We start from the raw sequence: 16,714 nt of genomic DNA, 5'->3' as shown, positions 1-16,714 counted from the left end.
GTGTGTGTGTGTGTGTGTGTGTGTGTGTGTGTGTGTGTGTGTGTGTGTGTGTGTGTGTGAGGGGTTAAGGGGTCCCAGAGGGCTACCTTTGTCCCTCTGCCAGAGATTGTAGGTCTGTAAAGAAAAAAAAAGCGATTTCACAACTGGTTCACTCTCTTACTCTCTCTGTCATCAATGAGGCTCTTTGTTTGCCACGCTCACCTTCCTCCTCCTTAAAGAAAATGCCACTCCTACACAAAACAACACTCTATAGTGAAGGAACCTGCTCCTTTAAGTGCACACACACACACACACACACATCTATGCACAGACACACACACATCTGTGTTGGTGAGAGTGCATGCGAGAGGTACTCAGAGACATTAGCAGATTTAGACCTTTTAGATCTGACCCCTTTGTGCAACTAGAGGGATGTTGCTATGGCTACCACCAACGCTAAGTGTCATTGTTGTGAAGAGCCAATCAGGAGAGAGAGAATTTGTCGCTGCGTGTTTTGTGAATATGTTTGATCTGCACGGCCTTTGAAATATTTCACTTACCGAATCAAAATGACATTTTTGGCGACTTTTTTTGTTTTCACCGTACGATCTCCGGATTGTCTCGTAGTTCTCTTAAATAAAAACATCTCACGAGGCCCCGTGAGCAGCTCGTCCAGAAAAGCTTTTGTCAATGTTCCGTCGCATACACAATTTATGATGTTATTAAAAGCTGACACACAAATTACACCCTGAACTTCCTACCGGCGAGCGCTGCTTATTTCAGCGACTCTCAAGGACAGAAGGCGAGAGGATCTGGAAGGCGACCAAGACGGGAAGAAAGACATCTCTCTGTCTCTCTCACTCTTACACCTGCTGGAGGAGCAGAGAGGGAGCGCGTGAAGGAGGGGTGCAGGAGGAGGAGGGGGTACTCCTCCTCTAGGAGAGCTGTCACTTTGATTCTCATCACCAAGGCAACGGGTGTGCAGACCCACAATCCTCTGCTTTGTCCAATGGGGGTGGGGGTGGGAGTGTGCGTGTGTGTGTGTGTGTGTGGTAGCTGGTGTGCTGCACCTCTGCAAACCTGCATCAAACAGACACACACCGAGGCCTGGTGCTATGCGTACAAACAGCGAAACACCATGGTGACACAGAGACAAATCTAGCTATGTCTGCTATTTATGGGGATAGAGAGAGTGAAAGAGGAGGCAATATTCTGCAGCCAAACGAGCTGAAATTGCAACGTGTTTGTGTGCATGCTGTCTCCCCACATGATAAAGATGTTTTATGAAGAGGCCCAAGTCATGTTGCTGAGCCAAGCTCCTCACACAGAAGGGTTTTTTCATAAGAACTGACAGACATGAGAAGCTGGGTGACAGGAAAGAGAAACACAGAGACATCCATCAGTTGAAGTCTGCTGACTTAAACTCAGCCGGAGGCTTTGTTTTTCAAAGTCTGGGTCACAAACCCACCAGAGGGTCATGGAATATTCTGAAGGGTTGTTATGGGTCACGTTAAAACCACTTAAACAACATCTGCCTGTCTTCCTTTCGGTTAAAAGAAAACAATTTCCCTCATGTAGCTTGAAAAGATAAGCGCAGCTGCTATTTTATTACAAGTCGTCATGGTATAATGCAGTAAAATAGTAATGACACTGTACTGTTAATCACAGTTAAAAACATATTTATGGAGTTATGCTGCAAATATGATGAGAAGAAGTCACAGTTTCTTACTGGAAAAATATACAACTAGTTTCCATCGTACTGTCATTTTAGTGTTCCTACAGTAATGTCCGTAAACAGTTTACTACTGTTAATTATAACAGCATGGGCTCACCCTGAATACAAGTTCCTCTTTTTTATTTTTTAACTATGACAAGACATCAACTTCTTTCATATTTTCCCTGCTCATTGCACCACAGAGTTCTGGGAATGCTGCTGTATTCATCATTTTACCCTGAAGACGAATGCTCTGCACTGGTTACACAAGCTCCAGAAACCACATCACAGATTCACAAGAATCAACGTCTAAATTTGAACTGTTTATCCAGTGTGGGGTCGCACAAAGGCTGGAGTATATCTCAACTGAGCATGTGCAAGCAGCTTTCATTAAATAAATAACTTAAAATTCAATATTTACATTCCTATGTTTATATGTCCACGCTAAAAAGAAAACGAAAAAAATACTGCATTAATCTGTAAAAACGTATAGCAGCTTGCTCTTAATATGAAATGTTTTGGGGTTGTGATGTCAGTAGGACTTCCTGATAAATTAGCGTTTTTTTCTTCACAGTACTCATGTGTTCTGTACGGTAACGTATTACACTGCATTTTGAAGTTAATGGATTGTGGATAAATTCAAAAATCTGTTGACCAAAAGGCATCTCGAAACAGAAAAGTGAATTTTTAGAAAAGATTTGCACAAAAGAGCACAGAAACTTGAGGAACACAACAAAACTCAAGCTGACACTTCGTCTGTGACGTAGATGCATTCGCTTTCTGAAACACTGAAATGCAGAGAAGTGCCCAAAGACATGAAGAGAAATATGTAAATGCGCTACTCAAGCATACGCAGTTTTGTCCACACAGCGCAGAGTACAGATGTACACACTCTCTCCTCTGAGACAGATGGGGACACCCTCCCTCCTCCTCCTCACACTGTCGTCCACCCCCCCTGCGAGCTTGACCGGGGTCAAAGAGCCTATTGTCATACAGAGCGCCTTGCCTCCAACTATTGTCTGCGACAGTTGGAAACCCTCAGAGCTCATACAAACCTCTGCACACTGAACTGTTCCTCCTCCTTCTGCCCTCTCCTTTCTCTTTTTTAATTTCACTCTCTCTTTTGCCTCCACACCCCCTCTCACAGCCCCTTTCTCTTTGTGCGCTGACTGGGCTCTACAGTGTGTTGCACACACTGACAGAGCTGGACCAGTGCAGACACACACAGGAAGGAAAGGAATAATAAAAAAAACTACATAAGAAGTAGTGCTTCACATTCTTTCCCAAACAGATGCACATTTCTTACTGACGCCGCGTTCATTTAGTCTGATCATTAGGTCGGATCACATCAATCATTAATGATTGTTGTGAAATAAGAATTAGCCATTAAAGATAAGCTAGAAAAAGCTGCTCATGTTAAACCAAGTATGAAGATATTTATAAACAGGCTGAACTTAAATTTTTCACAAATATTTATTGTTTTCATTTAAACTATAGTCTGTCTATAATCAAATAAAATAGCAGTGATAATCTACAACAACAAGGAAATCCCTGTAAGAAACTTTTTATGACTTAAATATTTAGCTGTAATCAGATTATAGTTATTCTGATTATTAAACAACTGTAAGTAACTGCTATTTTACTGGTAAAAGTCCCTGCTAAACCAGATTAAGATTGACCTGCTGAAACAATATGTATGGAAAAATCTCTTTGAACTAGCTGTCAGGAGCCACTTTCTCTACATCTTAAACATACCTGGATGCGGATCAAGTGCATCACTGTAAAATGAATTTAACAGCTTCGACCAGAAGTCCTGCTGTCTACGGCCTCAGTGGAGCCTCAGAGCGGCGGTGGCTCCCTCACCCGGAGAGATGCACCTCAGCTGGGCACGACAGAAGCAGGAAGAGCCTTAAACAATGACGCTGCAGTTTGAGCGGCTGCAGGGCGCCATGATGCTGTGAGTAGCAGGTGGAATCGCTTTAACTTGTGCACATGCGCACAATGCTCAAGTCTCACTTCAGCCCTGCACAGGATATCTTCACATCCCCTCCCATTCCTCATCCTCCTCCTCCTCTCCATTTCATAAGCAAAAAAAAGTCATTTCACACTCCAAATTGCTGCACATCAGATCGTCGTCATATCACTTCAAGATGTCTCCAGAACACAATCCCTGATGTTTCAGGCATTAGCATTCATGCCAAGCATTCTAAACAACACAAATCTAACAAACATTGTAATAATAATATCAGAAAAACTGATATTGTTTTGCTTGCAAAACTGGTGATTTGGGAATTCTTCATTTATTGTAAGTGAGGCCGTGAACAGCTGCCAAATACGAAAACAAACAAACAAACCCTTTAGTCCAGTGAAGTGTGAGCTTTTTTTGTCACATGAGGACAAAATAAAATTAGTTCCCCATTTTATTTAGGATTGTCTTGAAGAAAATAAATGATTGTTACTGTTTGGTTGCGAGCATGTGCCCTGAAGGTAGCCCAGAGCCCGTCTCTGTGTATCTAATATTAAAGTATGAGGCTTATAAATGTGAATCCAAGTGAATCCCATTCATCACAATGGCTCTCAAACAGAGGAGGGTGGGGGTGGGTGGGGGGTGGACTATGATTTATGGAGCGAGATGAAGAAATAGAGCCAATAAATTTGCTGGGTTTAATACAGCTAGAAGGAAAATACAATAAAAACATTTTAGAGTATAATTTGTAAGAAAAATTAACTATTTAGTAGCAGGACAAGTGTAACTTTTTTTTCTAATAGTGCTCTGTTTGCCTGAAGAAGCTTTTGTAGCACGTGCCAGCACGCCAAATATCTTTAGCTTTTCAGAAGCTTAAATTTGATTTCCTGCAGGGGGAAACTTGTCAATAACCATCTCAGCCCAACCTCCGCTTCTCATGAATTTCATCTCTTTATTCCAAATAAAATGGAGCTACAAAACTGTTACATTTAACTATGGATTAAACGTTTAAAAGTTATCATGGCTGAGAAGGTAACTTTGCAAACCCTTTAAGTAGGGCTGTTCGATATAACGATATATATCGGATGACGATATAAAAACGTCTATGTTTCATTTTCGTGGTGTCGCAAAATAAACTGTTTACGGCAATATTTTTTCATGGTTTTGATGGTCACTGTAGTGGCTATATTCATTTCTTAAAGTTCTCTCTTTCTCTTATATTTAATATAACCACACTACAGACAGACAAGCACCTGTTTTATGCGTTGCCGTTAGCAACAACGACGGTAACAGCATCGCGTGTCCACTTGTTTATGTTCCACATAAACCTTTCACAATAAAGCTCAAGATCCTGTTGAGACTTTTCAAAATAAACTGCATCACGTGAAAGAGCAGATTATTTACGGATGAGAATTAAAAAAGAGCCGCCAGGTGCTAAAAAATAAACCTTAGACTCAAACGTTAGAACAGGCTTTTCCCCACAGCACGCCGTGTAATAAACACAACAATAAACAGCGGCCATTACAACTTATGTCTAAAAATGTATAGTTTCATGCATGGTTAAAACACTCGACTCCAGCTACATGACGCGCAGCTGGAAACACTTCACGCAAGTCGAGCTGCCCGAGATTCACAGAATTTACAGAAAATGTTGCATTTTTGTGATTTATATCGTTATCGGGACGATAAAATTCTTATATCGGGATATGAGATTTTGTTCATATCGCACAGCCCTACCTTTAAGAGAATTTTGGTTAGCTGATACTCAAGGCATGTCTCTGCACTGACCGTGTAAAGATAAATGAAATGAGATTCAGGCAAGTAAACACACACACACACACACACACAGATCTGCAGTGGTGATCAATGGTGATTATCCCAAAGGCGGGTGTGTGCTTGTGAGTGTGTGTCCACTGTGCAGTGAAGTGAGGCATTGAAAGTGTTTGAGGGGGTTTACGACAGTCATATTTCACTGACAGAATGCATTATCCCATCACTTCCCAAGGACGCACGCTCTCTCACTCCTCGTCACGCACGCACCGGTTGAAGAGCAGTCCCCACACTTACAGACAGTGTTGAGAGCTGAGAATCGTGCACATACACATGCAAACACATGCACTCCCACTGCAGCATTGATCTGCGGGTAAAGCCGGCCATATTCCTGCTGTTCTATTTACAGTTGGCCTCGCTGGGACCCTCAACGCTCCCTTATTAAAAGTCTAAACACAAAGACAGCAAATGGAGAGACGGAGAAAGCGCCGAGGTGAGGAAAAACCAATATCGATCAGCAGCTTCTTCATTTCTAATGATCAGTCACACTGATTTGAATCCTGCGAGCTATCACAGGCGGAGACAGAAATACAGAAAAGATAGGAAAGGAAAGGGAAAACAAATGGTCGGGAAGGAAAACAAATCTGAGAACAAAACAGGTCCACTGCAGGTGAGTTTACTCCGACACCCTGCCTCAGCCCTGTATGTGGCTGATGTGGTGCGCAGATTGATTAGCCATGCCTGTCTGCAGGCAGCAGTGTACTGACTGATGTGACTGCAGAGCTGCAGAGGTGCAGAGTCATTGGGTGAAGGAGGAGGGCTGTCAATATGATTCAGGGTAACCGTACTCCATGTGACAATCACTCTACATGCTACAGTATGCCTGTCCTGTCTCATCTGTGTGTTACTGGGTCACATGTAAACATTTCAGGTCTCCTATCCATGACATTAGATTTACTCCCCGAAAGTCAAAGTCACGGGAAACGGGAAGAGAAACCTTCACCTTGAAAAATTATTATTAATGCTTCCTTCCTTTCTGGTTAATCACCAAGCCGCGTTGGACATAGCATACGAAACAAGCGACATATGGAGGCGAAAACGCGGCCGCTGGCTTGATGTGGCTGACAGAGTGAGGTATTAGCGCCGCTCAGGTTTGACGGGTCGCATTCTGCATGACTTCATGTTCATTCTGCCAGAGTTCAGGGTTCAGCTCCCAGCAGGGCCTCCGAACACAGAAACACACTCAGAAAGGCACTTTGGAGGAGAGCAACAAGCTCCCACCACTTTTAATTTGACCTTTTCAACTGCGCAGCGTCTCAACTCCAAAGTATAGTAGAGAAATGGAATTCATCGAAATTCATTCATATTTCTAAAATGTAGCAGATAAATATACATAAATAGTTACTTAAAGGTTTTAGTGACATGCAGCAAGGTCAAAATTGACTCTACAAATCATTTCTCATTCATAAAAGTAAAAAATTAAATTAAGTTGCATGACGTGCAAAAAAGGAACAGACTGTAACTGTAAAAGATCATAAGACTAACATTATAGTAAGCTGATGGTTCAGTCACTGCATTTAAAGCAGATTATTAGCTTGTTTTTTTACCTTCAAACATGCCTAAATAAGAAGTTAGTACCTACACTAAACTTAAATATCTCTGCCACTTATGGAAGTTAAACTTTCTGCGAGTTCTCCGATATGATCACGTGTCCGTCTGCCTGCACGGCACTGACTGGTACAGAAGCGTTACTCAGCCTGTGTGCCAGCTGACTGACGTCACGCACAAACAAACATGAAAAAAAAAAAAGAAACGGTGCCGTCAGCTTTTTTTCTTCATTCAATTCTTTATCACTATCCTCAGCTACAACTGAGCAGGATTCTTAATTATTTTTATTGCTTTGTCATGTTCTGCACCAACAAATTACTGTAAATATGTATTTATTCATATCTATTTATTGACATTTACAGATTAATACAATATGCAATACAATTCTGCAGGACTCATATTTTTTGAGTACTTGCTACTTTTCTACTTTGCACTTTTTTGAAAAGAAGTGGAAACTTTCAGCACGTGGCATCAGGGAGCTCTTCAAACTAAACCATAATTAAATTAAACAGAATACTGAACCAATACAAGCAGCCTGTAGCAATAACTCATTTAGCTAATGGTGAGATTATCTCCAATAACTGGTGTGATTATGATGTAAAAGTGCCAGTTCTTTTCTCCCAAATGGGTAGTTTTTGTCTGCAGTCGCTAGGTCTAGGATGTAAGTCCAGAAAGTAAAAAGCTGCTGTTATTTCTGAATGAAGACAGAACACAGACAGGTTTAAATTTAGGGCTGATTGGCTGCGAAGCTCGAGCTCAGACAGCCTGCAGACGCTTTAACTGGCGTCAATTTTCCTCAGTAATTTGACAAATTCTGATGGAACCAAAGTAGGAATCTAATTTGGTGGAAATCATCTCGTTATAACTGATAAGCAGAAGACATTTCTAATGAATAAGTCGCTTAATTAAGAAGGGAAATAGCCGACAAACAGGAAAATCAGTCATGTGCGTGTGTGTTTGTGTGTGTGATTTGTAATATTGCAGTTTTCCATCTCTCAGTCTGAGAGCTTAGAGCTGCATAAGAGGCTTTGAGTGCTGAAATCAGTAATGTTGATAAAGGCTGGATGCACCGTGTGTGTCAGTGTGTGTCTGTGTTAGGTGTTGTGTTAGCTCGTGTGGCCTTTTGCGACAGATGTGCGCCGGTTTTGTGTGAGTGTGCATGTTTGAGAGGGATATTAAATGCTGAAAATCACAATCTTACTGTGGGATTAAAGAAGGCACTCTAAAATGGTGGCACGCTGAGGCAGAGGACAGACAGAGGAGACAGACAGTGGCAGAGACAGACTGCAGGGGGCAAAGGACCGAGAGAAAATGAGCAAGAAGGGCCACCGAGTTCGATGGATTGACAGTGACTGAAGACAAGTTTGAGATAAATCCAGATTTAGACATAAATCCAATTATTTGTTATGCTTTCCATTCTCACTCTGACAGAATATTCTGGAGTGTCAACATACTTGTGGCCGTAGCGTATAATCAGCTGGGGATCAGGGTCTATTCATTTTTACATGTGACATAATGTCGCTGCAGTGTTGTCTCAGCGCCTAATGAGAAACTCATCGGCTCGGTCGTCTCCTCTGCAGTTGTGTGAACGTGAGTCAAATCTAAACATGTGGTCCCCGTCCTTCGGGGCGTCTCATTAACAATCAGATTCGGTTTAGATCAGGCTCATTGAAGTGGGTTATACGTGGTAATGAAGTCACCGCAGCAGGAATGTGTTCTGCTGTGGGAGGGGTACCACGCAAACAGATACGCAGTCAACAAACACACACAAACAGAAAAAAGGTCCACTTCCCTCTCGAAGTGGAAGTGTGTTTACACTCTCGAAGTCGCATTTCTCTGGTATAAATCAAAACTTTTGAAGCGTTTCTGTATCTGTTCTGATTAAATAGGTTCATGTTTCACAGTAAGACGTGAAATCTGAAAAGACAAATGAGCTCAGAACGGACACGTTTACTGGATGCTTTGGTGGTTTGTCATACACTGAGGTCAGCGACTTTGGCAGTCGAATCGTAAAACAAATGTGGTTCCAGTTCCCTTTAGCTCGGAAAGAACTGCATTAATAAGACTCAGTCCTCTGTAGAAAAATCAAATCAAATTTGTTTAAAGTTAGTTTCGTGTGCATGCAAAAAATATATTATCAATATTACCGAATCTTTTAAAACAAGCCTTGACGAACGGTTTGGCTCGCTTGAAAAAGGTTATTTATTGGTTAACTGTTCCAGATCATGTTCTCATTTTTTTAACCTTCCAGCTCAGGCCAGTTCTGCAAGACACACAAATGTTGCAAAATATGATGCTCCAAAAATCATGAAAAAAAAAACTCTGGTTAATGTTCACATCGTGACTTCATCCTGTTGTAACACTGCGAGATGCTCAGACTGAAGGCTGTAAAACTGAACTACAGCACTAACACCGCAAAAGGACACAGGGATGCTTTGGATGCATCAATACTAACTCATTTCAACCTTTAAGTTTGTCTTCATAGCTTTGTCTCTGCGTCTGACCAGTCAATAGCTCAGTGCAGAGCAGAGAAGAAGGAACGAAGCGGGTCGATTCTAATTATAAAACAGGTGTTGTGAATGAATATTTTATGTAAAGCGGCCGCAGCTTTGTTTGTTCTCTGGACAAACCGATCCACCAACGGATGCTGCAGATGAACAAGTTTTATCTAAGGACCGACAGCACTTAGCAGTAGCAATGAAAGTTCCTCCTGCATCCACAACGCTGATATGTAACTAAACAATTATTAATGGGCTCGGTAACCCATCGTACAGTCTGCCAACATCACCACTGGTGTAGAAGACAGGGGCCAAGATTCCCATTCCTATCTGCCAGTAACTGTTAACTAACACAGGAAAAAGTTCCTGCTCTACGACTGCTCCAGCTCTGGTATCAAAAGTCTTGTCTCTTTCCTACAGAATCTACAGCATATGAATCCACTTTTTTCTAAATGTTGAAAGCTGCTGCATTTCATCTGTGTGAAATAAATTTCATCCTAGTTTCATGAAAGTCATTTTGAGTCCTCGTATAGATTTAAAGGTCTAGTAGAAGGACAAAGTCTTACTAAAACATATGTAAATGGAAAGAGCTGTTTTAAATCGCTCTCTTGCCGATTGCACTTGTGCAGATGCACAGTTAAATATTAAACAGTGTTGTGTCCTTCCGTTTTCAGTTAACTCAGGAAATAGAAAGAGAGAGAGGGTAACAAATAAAAAGAGCGAGCAAGACTGAGAGGAGCTATATTTGGAAGCGGCACTGCCTTGTACTGTATGGGTATGTAATAAATCTGTTGTGCCATCATAGTGAATGGTGTGTCGCATAGAGCTGTGTGTGTGTGTGTGTGCGGGCGTGTGTGCGAGGATGAATGGTGGCCTGTCTCGTCCTCCGGTACTGCTACTCCTCGCTAATTGGTCGTCGGCTTAAGTGCTGCTGCTGCATTATTCTCCAGATGGGATGAAGGGAGGGACGGAGGGAAGGAAGGGAAGAGGAAGGAGGGAGAGGAAGCAAAGAAAGCGAGATAGAGGGGAAGGGAGAAATGACTGATGGGTGAGATAAAGCTGGATCGAAGGATGCATGAATCAAAAGGGGGAATGGAGGGAGAGAAGGAGCTGGAGGACAGAAGGTGTAGGAATGTAGGCTGAGGAAAGGAGAGCAGAGTAAGATAAGGTCATGTGTTTGAGAACAGTTTTCTAATCTGAATGTTCTTAAGAAAATATACTTGAAGGAAGCTACATGTGCTTCAGTGCTTCCCCTAATTTGACCCACCTTTAAGTTCTCATTGAACGCTCGCTTGTTTACTTCCTGTTAGGTTGATTTTTATTGTCACTGCTGTTCGTGAGGTTTTCTATTTTTAGCCCAGTGCTGTTTTTTTCTTTTGAGTCTCAGTGCTGCATCTTCTCTTGTCACATTAGCTTTGGTGCCACAAATTCTGAATTTACCCCAAGGGGCAAATACGGCGTTTATTTAAAAAAATGTACCCATTTACTGTGAAAATCTAATTTAGTTTTAAAGTTTTTATCTTAACTGCATCTTTCAGCAGTTCTAATCTGCACGGCCCTGCTTGAGATGTCTCCCAGTGCTCTCTGTAGTGCACAGGCTGCCAAACACTGTTATGGCTTTGCGATAAAAAAAAAAGAGCCTGAGGTAATTTATTTTAGTTCAAATTGATGATTTCATTTGGGAAAGAAACTCACATTTGTTTGTGTCTGCAGTTTTCTCGTTTCTGGATCAAATCTTGTTCTGCAGCTTTTATTCCTATAGGGACCCGGGCAGAATTCTTAACATTACTTTAACTGTGCTGTTATTATTTTCTTTTACTGTCGGTGCACATGGATACACCCAGGAATAGCTTTTATTTTGAAAATATTACAAATGTTAAAATTTGGGTGGCACAAGAAAGTTTAAACTTGTCTGTGTGGCTCTTTCATTGTTTTTCCAGGACAATGAGATGAAGTTCCCCAGTGACCCCTAACAGGTTTTCCATGTGGGACGTACTATATGAGTGTGCATATGTGGGGGGGAGGAGGGCTGCTAATGTCTTCTGAAGAGTGAGAAGAGAGGAATGAGATGCTTTGGCCAAGACACAGCAGTAACTCTCAACTCTGTTCATTAGACAGGCTGCGTTATTCCCAACACACACACACACACACACACACACACACACACACACACACACACACACACACACACAGACGGGCCCTTGCAGCAGGTGGGCCTTTTGATTTGTCACCCAGGAAGAACCGTGTCTCATTTGCATACAGATGCCCCCTTCAGAGCAGAGGAAGTGTGTGTGCGCGTGCACACATCCACACATGTCCTCCTCTCCTCCCCTTCTGACCAAAGCTCATACAACCCTCTCTTTCTTTCTTTTTCTGTCTTTCACTTGTCTCCCTTCCTCCCCTCTTTCTATCCCGTTCTTGTTGGCTTTCTCCCAGGAGATTAGAAGGCATGTCTGTGTGTATATCTGCGAGTGTGTGCATGGCTATAAATATTTTTCTCGATTTTTCATGCACATCCTGTGTACAAGGGTGCAAATATTCTTAGGATTTATCTACTCATTTTTTTTACAGCATGCCAAGCGCATGCATTGTGTATTAGTGCATGTGAATTCACGCGTGTGCATCTGCGTGTGTGCATAAATCTCGGAGACTCCTGCACCTTGCATCTGTTCGAGCTGGCAGAGCTTTCAGGAGTCTCGTGTGCCGATGTCAAACAACGGTGGCTTGTTTGCAGACCCCTGAAACACTGAACTGATACACACATTCAAACACTCCTAAACGCACACATCAAGACAACAAGAATGAGAGCTGAATTTCAAACCAAATAAATACTTGGAGACCACAGTGGAGCTTAAAGCGTGGGGGGAAAAAAACGAGCGTTAATGCAGCTGGGCTGGACAGAGCACAGGATGATGTGAAATTAAGCTTTACAAGGACAACTATTCACGGCGTAGATGACTGTTATTTCCATAATGCATCACACTGAAAGCCGCAGTCAAAAACCTTTTCATTTATTTCAAAGTAAAAAACAAGGCTCCACAGCTTCGTTTAAGCTTTTATTTGTTTTCTTCTGTTGTTAATCAGCGTTTTCAAGAATGAAAAACCAATGAAAGCTTAGAACATGAAATTTTTGTTTGGGAATTTATATTTTTATTTTAAGCTTTATTGATTTGAAAACGTTCTTTTCTCTAAATTAAAGAGAGTCCTGGGCAAAACCGCCGCGCAGAACACACACCACTAAAAACACGGAAAGTTGTGCATCTGGTGCCTTCTTTGTACAAACGTTTACTTCATATTCTTTCTTAAATGGTTATTTTCTTTGCAGCAGACAGTTTAAATACCACTTCCCATTGAAACCAACAGGAATATTACAGTGGAGCTCTGAAAAGCACTCAAATGCAACATATTGTGCGCCCGACAAGTCTGAAGAGAAACTTCATGCTGTGATTGGCTTTCGGTTAGAGATTACATCAGAAACTCCACGGGTGCAACCACAACACTGGGAGGTTGCTGGGAGTGTTTAGTGTCACTGCTAATGCCTTGCTTGACTGTACGGTCATTTTATCATTAGTTGTAATTTTACTTCTTCCAGGATCCCAGACTGTTAATATTATTTTAGGCAGATAAATATACATTGTCGTAATAAATTTGGGTCATAAAAATATATTTCATCCGTTCTTATACCTGCGAACCTGCCACTGGGTACTCAAAGCTCAAACGGACACATATGAAAGCACTTAAATTTTGACCCAGCACTGTTTTTCCACGTGCTCTGAGGTTATGCAAAGCGGAGGCAGCAAAGGAGTGAAACCACAGAAAGACACATGCATGTTATATTTCACTGAATATTCATCATCATCAGCTAAATGTATGTTGAAAATGTGCAACTTGTAAACCTCTAACTGTCACTTAATGTCATTTAATGTTTTTCACCAATGCAATCTTGCAACTAAAGCACAAGTAATGTTTTATGATTGGATTTCGGCTGCTCTGACGACTTGTTTGGGGTTATAGAACGTTTGTGGCCTTGGCTGAGTAATTTAGAGCATTAGATGGGACGCCCTGGATTTTTCTGTGTTTAACTGAGCCAACATTTTCCCCGAAAACGCAGCCAAAGTTCTAGTAGCATAACTCTTAATCATCTCGTACATTCTTCTTATTACTTCTGTGTAATACAATAATTTTGTGTCCCAGTTCAAGTATTTAGTATGGAGAACATGAATGCTGCAATCCACTTTGTGATTTCACCAGCTCAAAACAACAACAACACCTCACAGCGGGCAGACACACAAACATATAGACACGCACACATGCGCACACAGATCGCAGCGTCCTCCCCCTCCTCCTCACTGCTCGGGCCACATGTCACGTCAGGGCAGCATTAAGAGTTTAGACAAATACAATTTCACCCCTGATCCTGTAATCCTGATCTCTGGTGGGTTGTGTGCGCGTTTGCGTGCGTTTGTGCGTGTGCATGTATGTGTGTTGTTGATGGGGGATGCAAAGTAAACCCAGTCAAGGCCCCACTGTCCCTGAGGACTTAAAAACACAGACAAGATCTGTTAACACATGAGGGAGAATGACATTTTTTATGAATTATCTATTTCACAACATTGAGACTGTCAGTTTCAATGGCTCAGATGCCACAAAGCAAAAAGACTCAGCTTTAAATATCGTGTATGTGTTTAAACATGATGAAAACATTAAAGATAATAAAATGGTTTCTTAATGGTTCACAACAGTTTCTACTGATGCATCTAAATAGATACAAATTTCTTTTGTCACATACACAGTATAGTGAAACGCGTGTGTCTGCGCTGCAGGCGTAGCCACGCCATTCCAGGGCTTGGTTTTAGAACAGCCCTTACTGGATAACGGGAGGGAATCAAACCTGCAACTCCCACTCCAAAGGTGTGTAGCCTTACCACTACACTATCCAGCTATTCTGTCAGACACACTTCATTTCTAAATGGATGAGTAAATAGATCCATCCATTCATCCATGTTTCATTTTCCGGTTTAGATGCCTCCATTTCTGTATCATTAATTAATCGCTTCTCAAGCATAACAGCACACACTTGTAATGCTTAACCAACCAGTAGAATTCAAGAAAAAATAGCTACGAAACATACTAAACATTTGAATACATTTTAACCATGATCTTTTCTTTTTATTGCTGGCTTGAATTCATTAATCATATCTATATCTATATATATGTATCTTTATCTTTATCTATCTACCTTTAAAAAATATATATATATATAGTAGAGTTGCAACGATACACAAAATTCACGGTTCGGTTCGGTTCAATACTTTGGTGTCACGGTTCGATATTTTTTCGATACAAAAAAATGTTCATGCCTTTTTAATTTGTCATTTATTAAAATTATAAATATATATTTTAACTCAAAAGTACAGTTTTTAAATTTAATGTTGCTGAAACAACAAAGTAATAAAATAATAAATCTATCTGATTGAGGAATCACTCATCTTTGGAAAAGAGAGTTTATTACAGAGAAATGGCTCTTTCCAAAATAAAAGCTATACTATACGCTTCTTCTGGGCTATATTCTCAGCAGCATATTAAACATATCAGGTCCCCATAAGGAGAATCATGTGCTAACGGCTGTCTAAATGACTCGGGTAAAGTTTGTAGCATGCATGCTTGTTGTTTTTGTCTGCTTCCACTTGTCTTTGCACTAGGATGATGTCGGCGTAAATGTGCAGTCATATTCGTTGTGTTCCCACTAGTGCTGTCAGCGTTAATCTGAAATGACGTTAACGCCACAACACGGCAAATCTCCGTTAACGAGCTACCGCGGATCGCCCCGTGCGTGGGGCTAGACGGCGTCAACACGTTAACGAGCTAACTGCGCTAACACACTAGTTCCCACCCATGTAATTGAGCATTGCGTGGCACATCCAACATACTGTTTTACTTTAGTCCATGACGCGCTTACCTTCAGGGTCATACGTCACATGAAAACCAAAATAGTTCCAAAGGCCAGATCTGAATGAGGGTGGGGGAGGTTCAATTTGCCATGTTGCAAGAGCTTAGCTTCTGTCTTGCTATATATATATATATATCTATATCTCTATATATATATATATATATATATGTGTATATATATATGTATATGTATATTTATATCATTATGTGTATGAATATATAATTATACTCATTATATTATATTTATTCCATTGACCAGCATATTAACAAAGGTTTTTTTTTTCTCTGAGTTATATCTCAGTGAACTGCACTGAAAATAAATACGATACTTTAAACAGAAAAATAAAATGTAAGCTGTAAACGAATGCTTGTCTGCCGGTTTAAAAATAAACTTAAGGTAAGTCCCCTCAAAAGTTCATTTCAGACAATCCTGCAAACAGTGGTATATTTTGTGTCATTATTTCAGATGATTTACTTTGAAGTTTTCCCATCATGTAAATTCTTATTGATGACATTTTCCTTTATTTTCCTCCATCATTCATCCGTATATAGCAGAGGTCGTGGTGTCTTACCGGGGTAGAAGTCTTTGGATTTGGACAGTTTGATGGTGGCGCCAGTTTCTTTCTGGAGCTGGACGATGGTCTGACCTCCCTTCCCGATGATTGAACCCGCCGCATAGCTGGGAATCAAAACCTTCAGGAAGTACTCGCCTTCCTCTGCAGCAGGAAACAGGAAACAGGAAAGAAAAGTCAGAGACAGCTACTGCAGCTCATGTTGTTTTAATACAAAGCTGTAAAAGAAGAACATTACAAAAAGCTACAGTATGCATTTAGCCTTTTTAAACCTTTGCCCTCATGCGTGCCTTTTGATTGTATATTTTTCTTGCAGGCCAAATCGTTACTTCAGACATCGTTATGTGCCCAGGATTTCACAATCAGTGCATCACTTGTGTAAACTGTGAAGTGGAAGGAAAGTGTTTGTCAGTAATCACAGTCTGACAGAACAGATGCGAGCTGGTGCCGCATCGCTACGCCAAAGCAGAATTCTTTGTCTTTCATCTTTCCTCCTCAGCTCCTTCCTAAGCGACCATCCAAGGCTCCCAAAGCTGCATAAATCCACCCAATCACATCAAATGATGACTGTTATCCATGACAACTAATTATTTCTATAATCTGATGAGTCCGTGCCAGTGTTATCTCTCCCCATTCTCTGTTTGTCCGATTGCACGAG

At 41.2% G+C, this 16,714-nt stretch overlaps 1 protein-coding gene across 3 annotated transcripts in view; it reads right to left on the bottom strand.

The window, feature by feature from the left end:
* nova2 (NOVA alternative splicing regulator 2) overlaps positions 1-16,714 on the bottom strand; it is a 103,144-nt gene that overhangs the window by 64,793 nt on the left and 21,637 nt on the right. For all 3 annotated transcript variants that reach the window (XM_042224839.1, XM_005932594.3, XM_005932595.3), the window contains one exon: positions 16,057-16,200. In XM_042224839.1, coding sequence (XP_042080773.1) covers positions 16,057-16,200 — 144 coding nt within the window. The remainder of the gene's footprint in view (positions 1-16,056; positions 16,201-16,714) is intronic.

This window comes from Haplochromis burtoni, unplaced genomic scaffold (genome assembly GCF_018398535.1).
Source record: "Haplochromis burtoni strain Fernald_Lab_line unplaced genomic scaffold, NCSU_Asbu1 Contig_153, whole genome shotgun sequence".
Taxonomy (NCBI): Eukaryota; Metazoa; Chordata; class Actinopteri; order Cichliformes; family Cichlidae; genus Haplochromis; species Haplochromis burtoni.
The sequence above is the reverse complement of the archived record's forward strand: the minus strand, read 5'-3'. Positions and strand labels throughout refer to the sequence as shown.